Here is a 13595-nt window from a genome sequence, read left to right as displayed (position 1 = left end):
TGCAACCTTTTTGAAAGCCATACTACTACAGAACTACATCACTATGATACTTATTGTGTTTAAGTTTATTGTGATAAAATTATAACTTCTAAAATCGCAAAAAGTGTAATTTTGCAACTTAAATCTTTTTAGAACATTATTTTTGCAGAATTACGTTAGGGTTTTTCTATAAAATAATTATGTCGTTCTCCTAAGATTTAAACTTCCTTGCATATCATTATGAATGAATTTTCTTGGAATGTCAACTTCGTCACATAATTCTCTTTAAACTATTTTTTTCTGTAATATTTTCACTTTATTTTTTTCAAGACTGAATTTTTCTAGAATTACGGTACAACGTATTTTGCATAACATTCCAAGTTTGCGTTTGTAAAATGATGACGTAGTTCTCCTAAAATTTTATAAAATAAAAATTCACAGTAATTAAACCTTATTTTTGATCAACATTTTTATTCTTCTAAACTTATTAATATGTATGCTTATAAAATTACAACTTTTTTTGTTTAAAAAAATATAATTTAAAAAAAAATCTGTAATTTTCCAATTTAGGAATTGATTCTCATTCAATCTCTTTTTTTTTTGCGCAGCATTCCAACTTTATTCTGTTAGAATAAAATGTTTCCATTAAAATTGCGAATTTGGCATTATGGAGTATAAATTGTTAGTTTTTCTTGTTCTTATTAATCGACAAACAAGATTATGACTTGCAAAATTGTGGCAATTTTTCTTATAGGCAACAATTAGGCCTACATGAATTCTAAATTGCGACTTTAATCTTGTAATTTATGTTTTGTTTCCCATCTTTAATTCTAATATTTATTCATGTGACGTCTTCCCACTTTTTCTTATACAATTGGATGTTGTTTTCGCTTCAAAACACCGAAGTTGTGTTCATTCCGTAGTCCAGCATCATTTCCCAATACACAGAAATAACCACAAGCATTGTGTGATGCTTTTCTCTCTCTCTCTCTCTCTCTTTCCTTTTGTCAGCCAAGCATGACATAACAATGCTGACGTCATCGTCAGGGTGGTTTGAAAGGCTTGGCGATCAAGTGCCTCCGCGGCACAAAAGCTAATTATTGATTTACAGGCGTGGCTGCACAGGAAATAGCGGTTGTGTTTAAAAGAGGCGTTTGCGTCTTGGTGGGCTCACTCGTGTGCTCGGATGAGAATTGGAGAGAGACAACGAGCACTGGACTGTTTCTTGCTGAAAAAGACGCTCGGATGATTCAGTTGCAGACAGTTGAAAGCAGCCAGGAAACGAAACAACCTGTTAAGTGAACATTATTTTAATAATATAAAAATATAAAAAGTAGAATTGCATTTGCTTCTATATTACACTATGCAGTTGCTTAAAACAGTAAACCAAACTTTTGTCAAATTATTTAGTTGAACGACTATTTTTATTTTTTTTATTTTAAATCATTGTTGTCTTCTCAAATTAGGGTTGAATCCAGATTTAGGGTTGACATCAAGCAAATCAGGTTCTCAAGTCTGATTTATGGTTCCAATGAGGATTTTAACCCTGGAGAACCCAATAACCCTTTTCTTCTTTGGAAAATTATGAATTATACATTAAATTACTTCTATAAGTTCACTGAACACCAAAATATAGATATACTGTATATTTTCAATTTTAACTGTTTTTTTTTAAACTAGCTCAGAGTTGCTATGTTATATATATATATATATATATATATATATATATATATATATATATATATATATATATATATATATATAAAACATACTCCTAGGCATTCTGCAACATGATATGAAATAGATTAACAAAAAAAAACACAATTTTACCATCTGATAGTTTGCTAAGAAGATGGTTTTGTTTGGATTGATTTCCAGCTCAACAAAACAGCATGTTGCCAGCCATCTTGTCACCACCACTCTGGCTCATGTAAGTGCAATATTCATCCACTAGATGGCCCCATGCAGGGGTCAGAAGTGGCACTCTGGACTTTTGAAGTTAAATTTGTAAAAAAAGAAAAAAGGTCTTTGTTATTTGAGTAGCAGAATTTATAGGGGCCAAATTTGACCCCGTGGGTTCTCCAGGGTTATAACAGAGTTACAATTTCAAGGAAAGATGAGGGTTTCAAGTTAGGGTTTTAAATTTCTGGTAGAGTTTTGAACTAGGAATAGGTTTTCAAGTCAAACTTCCAAGATTTGATTTAGGGTTTCAAGTCAAGGATTTAGAGTCTGAGTTAGCGTTTCCAGTTCGGGTTAGGGTTTCAAAATAGGATTGGGATTTCCAAGTAGGGTTTCAAATGAGGGTTTTGGTTGATTAGGGTTGTTAAACTAATATTGAGGTTTTAAATTAGGGTTAGGTTTTGAAAGTAGGGTTTCAAAGTACAGTTAGGTTTTGGATGTAAGATTGGGTTTTCAAATTTGGGCTAGTGTTTGAAATGAGGGTTTGAGACTAAGTTTAGGGTTTCAAAGTAGGGTTTCAAATTAGATTTAGGGTATCAAATAAGAGTTTTTAATTAGGGTTAGGCTTTCAAATTGTTTGAAGGTTTCAAATTAAAGTTTTAAGCCTGGGACAAGGTTGGGTTTCAAGGCTCGGTATCTTCTTATTATTAATGCATCTGATTTTTATTGTGTGTCACATCGTCGTCTTTATTGTTCATTGTGCTCACATCTTTGTTTGTTTGTTTGTTTGTGTGTGCGTGTGTGTTGGCCCCCCGGTCTTAATCTTCTCTTCCATTTCCAGGCGCAATCATCCCTCTGTTTTTTGTCCTTCTTTCTTCTTTCTTTGTAGTTCCCTTTGAAAGCGTCACCATGGCAGTGAGCAGGTTGCTAGGCAACTGGCTGGCGTCCAGAAGGACGTTTGATTGGTGCTCGCCGCACATGAGGGAAACGATGGGATGCTTTATAGCTATACAGGGTTAGGATTATAAACCACCGTTTTGTTTAGTTCAAGACAAAGTTTGGGTTTTAATTGAGAATTTCAGGTGAAGGTTAAGAGCTCAAATTGGGGTCAAGGTTTCAATGTATTTTTTTTTTAATTGGGGTTTCGAACTTGAGTTTTCAAATTAAAAACTGTGTTTATGGTTTCAAGTTAGGGTTTTAAACCAGAGTTTGGAGCAAGTGTTAGGGTTTCAAATTAAGGTTTCATGCAAAACTTGAATTAGGGTTTCAAACTTGGGTTGAGTAAGGTTATCAAATTAGGGTTTCAAGATTTCCCCACAAATGTTGGGGTTTCAAATTAAGGTTTCAAGCCGGTTTATGGTTTAAGGTTTCAAGTGAACATTTCAAAACTGGGTTTGTGTTTGAAATTGAGGTTTCAAGCTTGTTATGATGTTAAACTGTAGTGTTGGGGTTTCAAATTATGGTTTGAATTCTGGGGTGGATTTTAAAGTAGGGGTAATGTTACAAAATGAGTATTTGGACCCATTGTCAAGGTTTCAAGGCAGTATTAGGGTTTAAAATTTGAATCTGAAGCCTGGATTAGGGCCTCCAACCAGAGCTAAGAATGATTTTTCATCGTTCATGTGAATATGTAAATGAGAGTCGTTTATATTCCAGCTCAGTCAGTCCTCAGATGAACTCCTGACAAAGACACAGCTCCACTCCACTGGACACCACAAAATACAGACACACGCACACAAAAAATATTGAAAAACATGACATCACAGCACACACTGGCGCCACCTAGACGACTTTATGTGGTACTACACATGAAATAACAGGAAATATTCTTGTGGCTTGTCTGCACCATCAATGAGACTTGAAGCATATTTCTTACTTTTTATTCATCTGACAAACAAAGCATTCGTCACGTGACACTTTCACTTTTCATTTTTCACAACCGTCTTCATGTCATATTAACAAATATTTACACCAAAAAAGCATTGTAACAATAATTATTCCCCATAATAACAATTAATTTAATCATAATAAATACTCATGAGCACAAAGAGGTTGTCCCGATATAACAACACACACAGACACACACATACACACACACTCACTCACTCACTCATTGACTTATTTGCACAGTAGTGTAACAAGTCCAAAGTGATTTGTCAGCTGCAAAGTGGCCCGCCAACAAGTCCCGGAAAGTGCCACTGGGACTGAGACAGTACCGAGGGGGATACCGAGGCAGGTGGGATGCGTGTTGCGGGGGTCCGAGAGGTCTTGTGAGGTTGACGTTGTTTGTAGCATTTGTCTTGAAAGGTCACGATGAAGACATCCAGGGAGGGGATGATGAGGGTTATTTGATGTCACCAATGTACAAGCTCAAGATTTTCTCAACTTATTTGGACTAAATGGACAAGGACAGTGGCTGTAAAGGGTTAAAAAAAGAAGAAGCTTTTTTTTAATGTAGTAGGGCTAGTATGACTAGCTGAATTTAAGGTGTAAAAATCTACTAAGGATTTCCCCCCCACTTTTGTTAACAAGAGTATGAAAATCTAGAAAACATTTTTATTGTACATTTAGAACAGATATAAAATGTGTGATTAATCGGGAGTTAACTAGTGAAGTCATGTGATTTATTACCATTAAAAAATTTAATCGGCCGATGCTCCTAATTAAAAAAAAAGATTATTAAAAATTAGGGGCGTCAGACAATTAAAAAAAATCTTTTTTAATTAATCGCATGACTTTAATAGTTAACTCGCGATTAATCATGAATTTTATATCTGTTCTGAATGTACAATAAAAAAAAATTCTAGGTTTTCATACTCTTGTTAACAAAAGTGGAAAAAAATAAAACTAACTAGAAATAGATCAAATGAATTTTTGACGTCTATAGCCGTCAATGGCAGTCAATGAGTTAATATCCAAAACGAACTCCAAAATCATTACATTTGGAAAAATGCCACAAGCTGAGGAAAACTACCATTTCTGTTAAAATACTTATGTGAAGAGGTAATCCATCCATCCATCCATCCATTTTCTTGGCCGCTTTTCCTCACAAGGGTCGCGGGGGTGCTGGAGCCTATCCCAGCTGGCTTCGGGCAGTAGGCGGGGTACACCCTGAACTGGTTGCCAGCCAATCGCAGGGCACACAGAGACGAACAACCACACTCACATTCACACCTAGGGACAATTTGGAGTGTTCAATTAACCTGCCATGCATGTTTTTGGAATGCGGGAGGAAACCGGAGTACCCGGTGAAAACCCACGCAAGCACGGGGAGAACATGCAAACTCCACCCAGGAAGGCCGAAGCCTGGACTCGATCTCACGTCCTCTGCACTGGGAGGCGGACGTGCTAACCAGTCAGCCACCGTGCTGCCGTGAAGAGGTAATCATTACCAAAATAGATAAATCGCTAAAACTTGAAATCTCTCTCTCTCTCTCCTGCAAAATGACCAAAATGGTGTTAGTCCACCCTAGTTCTCAGGCTCAGTGATGTTAACCTTTGTTTACCTCCAATAGTAGTGACTGTTTTGAGTAAAGAACTGCCTTTTCACACCCTGGCATGACATCGTGGGGGAGGATTAGGAAACAACTTGGATTTTGCAACAAGTTCATTTGATGATGCCCGACAGAGATGAGTTTGAAAAGAGACGCCGCGTGGATGAAGGAACAATTCAGTGTAGTTTCTTCTGTGGAAACGATGCAAGCAGATGCATTGTGAGTTGACTTGTTGTCGGAATGGCTTTCTGAGGCGTTTCAGTGGTGGTCCAGTTAGTCCGGGGAATGGTAGGTGGTCTTCGCACCTTAGCAGAAGGAACGGCTTCCAGTAAGTGTCGTTTTTGCACGCTCCGGCCCGTACAAAAAGCACTATGTGTACTGTTGCCCGCAGAGGGCGGCGGGCGGAATCTTCCCGCACAGAGGTACCGTGTGGTCCAAACTCTGACCCTCCACGTCCATGTCCATCAGGTTGGGCCCTGCGGCGCAAACGGCACCGGGGGGGTCGTCGCAGCTGCCGCTCGGCGACGAGCTCAGGGTCCTGGACAGCGAGCCCAGCCTCCGCGGGTCGGCGCGCGCCCGGGCCGGAGCCGGTCGGGGACGGGCGGCGAACTCCAGCGTCTTGGGTCGCTCCACAGGGCTGATGAGGCAGAAAGGTGCCGGCGTGGGGACGGGGGGCGCGGGGGCCTTTCGGCGCTGGGGGAGAGGGAAGATGGCCGAGGGGTCCGGGAGGCGAGGGATGTCCAGGGTGTCCAGCACACCTGCAAGCACAGCATATCGTGATTTTATAAACGGTACAGTATACGTATGTATACATAGACTGTATACTATACATATTTACATAAATACAAATATCTACACATGTATACATACACATAGTACACACAGTATATGTTTTGTACTTAGATAAGCAATTTAACAAAAACAATAAATAAAGCATACAATACATTTTGTCTAAGAGTATTCCATATTGAATTCTCATAAAATTACAATTCTACCCTCATTAAATCAAAACTTCTTTCTTGGAATTAATATTTTTTATATTCATAAAATGTTGACTCTTTTTTTTTTTTATCGGATAAAATTACAATGTTATGTTCAAGAAATTAATGCAATTCTAATTCTAATAAAATGAACAGTGTATGCTCACAAAATTATGACTTTTGTTTCATATTACATCTTTATTTTCATATGATTGGGCATACTAGTTTATTTTTGTAACTAAAACTTTATATTACAGTAATAAAATAAAGACTTTTTCTTAAAAAAATTATAATGTTATGCTCTTAAAATTTTTACTTTATTCCCCGCAATATTATAAATGTGCTTTCATATTATTACTAGTTTATTCCTGCAACTGTGTGACTTAATCCTCTACTTGTCATTTAAATTTGTTGTGTGTAATTAAATTAATTTAAAAAATGTATATATATATATATATACATATATATATATATTTTAAGACTTGCAATAAATCATGATTTTTTTTTAACAATATTTCAAATTTACTATCATAAAAATGTTACTATCATAAATAAAAAAAACTTTTTCTAGCAATATTGCAAATGCATTGTGAAAAAAATATTTGTACGTATTTTTAGCTAAATTAATATTAAGGGAGCTAAATTCATTTTAATAAATATAATAAAAAACATGCAATCTTTTATTTTGCGATATATTCGTATTTAGTTTACATTGTGTTACAATGGCATAATTTCATTTTTTTTCTATTCTATTTGGTTCATTTTATTTTATTTCATGCTTTTTTTATTTTTTATGATTTTTTTAGGTTTTATTTTTTGCAATACAATGTAATTCTCTTGAGTGCTTGTCCCTGATTGGGCTATTCATTCATATGCAGCATCAATATAGTAAAATATTGTTTTATTATCAATAAGCCCTATGGTATTTGTTAGAAAAAAGTCATTTTCACTAATAAAATGTTCAGTATTGTATGTCAACTTTTGTTTTAGTGCAAGGATAAGAAATCAGACCTTGTTCCTCTGGCTCTCTAATATTGTTATTCTCACTCTGCCAGAGACAAAGCGAGATATCCGACAAGATTTATTAATTTAAAGGACGAAAAGAATCTTAAAGATTTCGCCTTACCTTTGTTTGCTCTGATGGCAGGTCCACCCGGCGGCGGGGGCATGGGCATGCTTCCATCAGACGGCGTCCTGCGGTGGACTAGAGTTTGCGCCCGGGGTCGTATGGCCCCGTCGGATGGGGTGCGTCTGTGCCCCCTGTTGACCGCCATAGCGGCGGACACGTGGGTGGGTGTGAGCGACTGGTTGGGCTCCTTCTTGAAACTCTCTGTCCGGAAGTCCAGCAGGGGGTTGAGGGAAAAGTCCGGCGGGGGCGGGGCTTGCATTTTGCCCGGCGTCAACAGGTAGTCGTCAGGGTCAGAGGGGAGGAGGGACTTGGTGGAGTTGCAGTCCGATAGCGAGGACAAGGAGAGGAGCGTGACGGACGGGGAAGGGTCCAGGGAGGGAAGCGTGGAATCTAGATGGCGGGAGAGGGATAACGAGAGGTTTCTGCTGGGTGGCGACGTGCTGCGACGGAAACGTCCCGTGCGCTGGAAAAGGCTTTCCTTCTTCTTCCTCTGCTCCTCTCTTATGTCCTGCTCGTCTTGTAGCACCTGATGAGGACAACCGCAACGCGGCAACGTCACATTCTGCACAGTCATACAAAAAAATAAAACTAACGGATATAAAAAGTCTACACACCCCTGGTCAAATGCCAACATTGTGTGATATGAACAAATAGACCAAGATAAGTAATTTCAAAACTTTTTCCAACATTAATGTGACCTGTAATGTTTTTGAGGTGAGAAGTAAAAAAATAAATAAAACAATAAAAAAATATATATATAGTTGCAGAAGTGTGCACACCCTCTCATAACTGGCTTTAACCAATTTAAGGTTAACCAATTTATCTTGGCCTGAAAAAAAAAGAGGGGGTGTAGACTTTTCATATCCACTCGTGTATATTCCTCACCTGCAGTCTGCCCAGCTGCAGCAGGTCTTGCCCCAAACCCACCGAGGCCAGCAGCGAGGCACAACCCAGCAGCAGCATGTCGCTCTTCTTCCTTTGGCCGTAGCGTCTCAGCGAGTCCTGGTGGCTCAACGCTGCCGCCGCCGGTCCCACAGAACCCTGAGTGGAGCTGGCGCCGGATGAGCCCAACGTGGCGGTGGCCGCGCTGGAGCCCGGGGTGCTCCACAGGGACCCCGAGTCGTCGGCCGCCCCATTGCTGCTGGTCTCGGAGGGTTGCAGGGAGCCTGGCGACTCTTCCAACTCGCAGCACTCCTCTAAGGGACAAAATGGAGGATATGAGCAAAGGGGAGGTTGGTTGAGAGTACCACCTGTTGAAATCAAATATGCGACTCACCCATCTCGCTGAGGCTGGAGAAGCCCACCGTCATGGGTGCGTGCTTGGGGGACTTTCCCAGGTTTGGGGCACTGGATGACCACACTTTGCAGCCCTCGCTTAGTGATTTCAGTCTGGAGAGAATGAAAAAAATATAAATGAAAAAAAAATGGATAAGGAAGAAGACATTCATTTAAATTTGCAGTATACAAATAATGACGGAATTTCTCAAGATATAATTATGCCAAACACTTTAAGGTGTAAGTGTTTAAGGATCATGTTGATCTGTTTAGGCAATAAATTGATAAAAATAAAAAAATAATATATATATATATATATATATATATATATATATATATATATATATATATATATATAATAATATATTGAAAATTCTGTTTATTATATGTCCTATATAATTCAAAATGTCATGCAATTAAAAATCACAATTAAGTGTTAATAATACATTTAATTTATCAGCGCCTTTCATAACACCCAAGGACACTCAAGACAATTAAAAGCAAACCCAAAAATTAGGGCAGAGAAAAATAAAAAATAAAAGGGCATAAAATCAATACAGTAAAAGAAAAAAACTGGCAGGGAACATGTTGATCTGTACAACACAATAAAATGTTAAAAATATGCAAACAGATAAATAAATTTGTAATATCTAATAATGTTTGATTTGTGTCATATATAATCCATCCATCCATCCATTTTTCTTGGCCGCTTTTCCTCACTAGGGTCGCGGGGGTGCTGGAGCCTATCCCAGCTGGCTTCGGGCAGTAGGCGGGGTACACCCTGAACTGGTTGCCAGCCAATCGCAGGGCACACAGAGACGAACAACCACACTCACATTCACACCTAGGGACAATTTGGAGTGTTCAATTAACCTGCCATGCATGTTTTTGGAATGTGGGAGGAAACCGGAGTACCCGGTGAAAACCCACGCAAGCACGGGGAGAACATGCAAACTCCACCCAGGAAGGCCGAAGCCCGGACTCGATCTCATGTCCTCTGCACTGGGAGGCGGACGTGCTAACCAGTCAGCCACCGTGCTGCCCCCGTCATATATAATTAAAAGCATAATAAAAAAATATCATCTGCTAAAAAAAAAAAGAAAAAAAAAAGATAATGTTGATCTGTTTTAGGCCAAAAATTGTTTAAAGAAATCTATACATGTATAAATATGAAAAACAAGTCAATAAGTAAATATAGAAATAACCATTTAATGTACCGTATTGCAATACGTTGGCTATTTATAGGACGTAGAATTCCGTCTTTAGCACTGCAGCCGACTCCCAAAAAAAATCTAAATAGTATGTTGCGACATTCGGCTTGTCCGCAATAATGATATAAAAGAAATACTAACAAATAAATGAATACAAAGTAATGTTATAAATCCAAATAAAGCATTAAAAAATTGAAGGATTAAAGTGAAAATAAGAATACTGCTGCAAATCAAAATGCTGATTCATTTTGACGTCCAGTTGGTGTACTTCAGTCCACCTACTTCTCCTCGCCCCCGACCCTCTCCCTCTGGTGGGTCGAGCTGGGCCCCCACGTGCGTCCTTTCTTCTTGCCCGCCGACATGTCTTCCTTCTTACAGACTGCGCTGCGGCCCCACGTCTTGCTGCCGTCACTCGGGGTCACTGTCTCACGCACACACAGAAGACACTTTAATATACACAGCCGCAAGTAGTGTACGGCGTACGGTCTCACATCGTATGGCTCGAAGGCGAGGAATGACGCCGGGGCTGGCGGGCGGCGTGGTGCTTTCGCTGCCCTGCGTCTTCCTCTTGTCCACGCTTGGGGATGCCTGCACCGTGATCTTGTGCTCGAAGCCTTTGAGCACATGAAGACACATCCATAAAAATGTCACGATATACACTTTGCAGAAACAAAATGGTGGACAGTTGTTGTGTAGGGAAAGAGACCGATTAGCGGATACTGTGTATTATATTTTATTTTAAAATACTGTAGCATTACAATAGCATTAAAGAGAAATTCACACATTTTGAGCCATCTCAGGGGGCAGCCATTTTGTCACATTCACATTTTAAGTTGACAGAAAGTAGCAAAATGGCCGCCCCCGAGATGGATAAAAACAGGTAGTTTTTGCTGCTCATTTCATATTCCAAAAACACAATATTAATCACAATACAGTGTTTAGACTAGTGGTGCTGCATAGAACATATTATTGTTAAGAAAATATTTGTGTTGACATCCGCTTTAAAGCTACTACTACAGAAAATAAAAATAATATTTTGAGGGCTTGTTGATTATTTCACATATGATGTGATTACAGGGGCTCTCCATGTTACAAGAATATATTAAATATTGTAGTAAGCTTGTGTCTTGAGCTGAAAAAAAAACATTTTGAGGCTGTAATTCATCATTTGAGGGCAAAATGGCAACAAAAAAGTAGTTTGGCTTAGTAGAACACATGCAAAAGTGCTGTCTGTCAAGGTGTAATACTTGGTCGCACCCACCAGAGGGCAGACTGATGCTGTTGCCGTCCCTGCACAGCTTGAGCAGCCTGCTCTTTTTGAAGTGTCCCTTCCTCTTCTTCACGCTGGGCTTCTCCTGATACATCTGGTGGATGATGATATTGAGCTCGCGCTCCACGATGTCGATCTCGCGCTCGGCCAGCTCCTGCTCTCGTCTCCTCAGCTGCTCCTCCTGCTCCCGCTGCTCCTCGGCCGCCCGTGCTAGCGCCTCCTCCCAAGATCTCAACTCCTGTGGAGAAAGATAAGCGTTTTTGTTTTTTTTTGTCTTTCTTAGCGCCTCTTCCGACACCTCCGCCTGCTGATTGTTGCTAAGGTGATTCCTGATTTTAGAAATCTCTCAGGCACGTACTGACAAGGTGAGATTGAGGGGGGTTCGCACCTTCTCTTTGGCCCGCAGCTCGTCAAACATCTGCTGGATTTCCAGCCTCCAGTCTTCCTGCAAGGAGTGGAAGGACTCCAGGGGCATCTGGAACATGGCCGACTGCTCGATGGCCAGCAGCCGCCGGTGAATGTTGGTGAAGGAGGGTCTGCCGTGGGGGTTTGGGCTCCAGCATTCTGAGGGATTGCATTAACTCATGTCACGGACTTGCTTGCTTATGTTTGTTAAAAAAAATACATCGGAAGAGGACCCTGACTTTTTTTTTTTAATCGCATATTAAATCGCAAACCTCATATTGAGGGTGAAAATTCTCGGCTAGATCATTTTTCAAAATTGTTCAGCCCTACCAGTGAGTGCCTATGAGGAACGGACACAGACATGAATGGTGTGATGTCATATTTTCCACAAAGGCGAGAAAATGGCCGAAAGTGGACATATGGCGGCCATCCTGAGCCAAACACAGCGGACAGAACGTCGCCCGACACCACTGTCTTCACACCTTCACATATTTGCTGACCTTGATCCAACATCTCACTCAAGTCATAGTGACCCACTGAACTCCTTCATTGAGTGAAGGTTTTCGCTTATCAGTTGATCCACAAAGTTAAGAAGAGAAGAAAGTGAGACAGGCGAAACCAGGACGTGAAAAAAGTGTTTAATGGATGAACACCAAAAAAAAATGAGGGAGGAAATTTTTGTTAGTAGATTGACGCTTTTTATGAGACAAAGTGTGAAACGGGGCTTGGAAAAAAGCAGTTGGGTTGTGAAGGTGCTTCGTGACACAATTGTATCAGCATACAGCGATGGCAAGATGATCAATTTATTATTGTATCTATAATATTGGAGGCAAATTCAGTTACAGGACATTAGTGCAGTCAATTATTTGATTATTATTATTTATTTTGATTTTTGATTTAATAGTGAATTGGCTTTAAAAATGGAATGTTAATACTGTATCAAATGTGTCCATCTATCCATCACCCATCCATCATCCATATCTGTTATCCAGATGCTCATCCATCCATCCATCCATCCAACCATATATATGCATTCATTCATCATCAATATCTGTAATACATATCTATCTATCCACCCATCCATCATCCATTCACCAATTTCATCATCCATCAATACATCCATATATACATTATCCATCTGTCATCCATATCTAGTATCCATTCGTCTGTCGACCCATCCATCCATCCATCAATTCCATCATCCGTCCATCCATCTATCTGTCATCCATCCATCCATCTATCTATCTGTCATCCATCCATCCATCTATCCATCCATCCATCCATCCATATCTATTATCCACCTATCCATCTATCCATCCCATTATGCAAGTATGCTATATATCATCATCCATCTGCCATCTATATCTATTATCCCTCCATCCATATCTATTGTTCATCCATCCATCCATCCATGTATCCATCCATTTATGAATCTATCTATCATCATCCATCTGTCATCTATATCTATTTTCCATCCATATCTATTGTTCATCCATCCATCCTTCCATCCATCCATCTGTCATCCATCCATCCATCCATCTATCTGTCATCCATCCATCCATCCATTTATGAATCTATCTATCATCATCCATCTGTCATCTATATCTATTTTCCATCCATATCTATTGTTCATCCATCCATCCATCCATCCATCTATCCATCCATCCATCCATCTATCCATCATACATCCATCATCCATAGCCATCATCCATGATGTATTGTACACGCATGGGCCATCCATCAAATCATCTAAATTGCCACCAATGTAGCGGTGAGGTGGTCCAGCTTACCTGCTAGCAGCAGAGCAAAAGGTTCGGGGCACGTCGACGGGACGGGGAGCGTTAATTTGTTCACGGCCACGCCGTAAGCCACAGCCAGCGCATCGATCTCTCTGTAGGGAACCTCGCCGGTGAGCAGCTCCCACAGCAGCACTCCAAAACTGTGACAACAAAC

At 39.9% G+C, this 13595-nt stretch overlaps 1 protein-coding gene across 1 annotated transcript in view; it reads right to left on the bottom strand.

Moving 5' to 3' along the window:
• Positions 1 to 3742: 3742 nt before the first annotated feature.
• Positions 3743 to 13595, bottom strand: part of map3k10 (mitogen-activated protein kinase kinase kinase 10) — a 30957-nt gene continuing 21104 nt past the window's right edge. The window contains exons 3-11 of the mRNA XM_077566054.1: positions 13433 to 13581; positions 11626 to 11801; positions 11229 to 11475; positions 10459 to 10581; positions 10250 to 10388; positions 8758 to 8870; positions 8367 to 8677; positions 7479 to 8007; positions 3743 to 6130 (exon numbers count right to left, since the gene is read on the bottom strand). Of these exons, the coding sequence (XP_077422180.1) occupies positions 5742 to 6130; positions 7479 to 8007; positions 8367 to 8677; positions 8758 to 8870; positions 10250 to 10388; positions 10459 to 10581; positions 11229 to 11475; positions 11626 to 11801; positions 13433 to 13581 (2176 nt within the window). The 3' untranslated portion in view covers positions 3743 to 5741. The remainder of the gene's footprint in view (positions 6131 to 7478; positions 8008 to 8366; positions 8678 to 8757; positions 8871 to 10249; positions 10389 to 10458; positions 10582 to 11228; positions 11476 to 11625; positions 11802 to 13432; positions 13582 to 13595) is intronic.

The sequence above is a fragment of the Vanacampus margaritifer genome, chromosome 5 (genome assembly GCF_051991255.1).
Source record: "Vanacampus margaritifer isolate UIUO_Vmar chromosome 5, RoL_Vmar_1.0, whole genome shotgun sequence".
NCBI classification, from domain to species: Eukaryota; Metazoa; Chordata; class Actinopteri; order Syngnathiformes; family Syngnathidae; genus Vanacampus; species Vanacampus margaritifer.
This window is presented reverse-complemented; position numbering and strand designations above follow the sequence as displayed.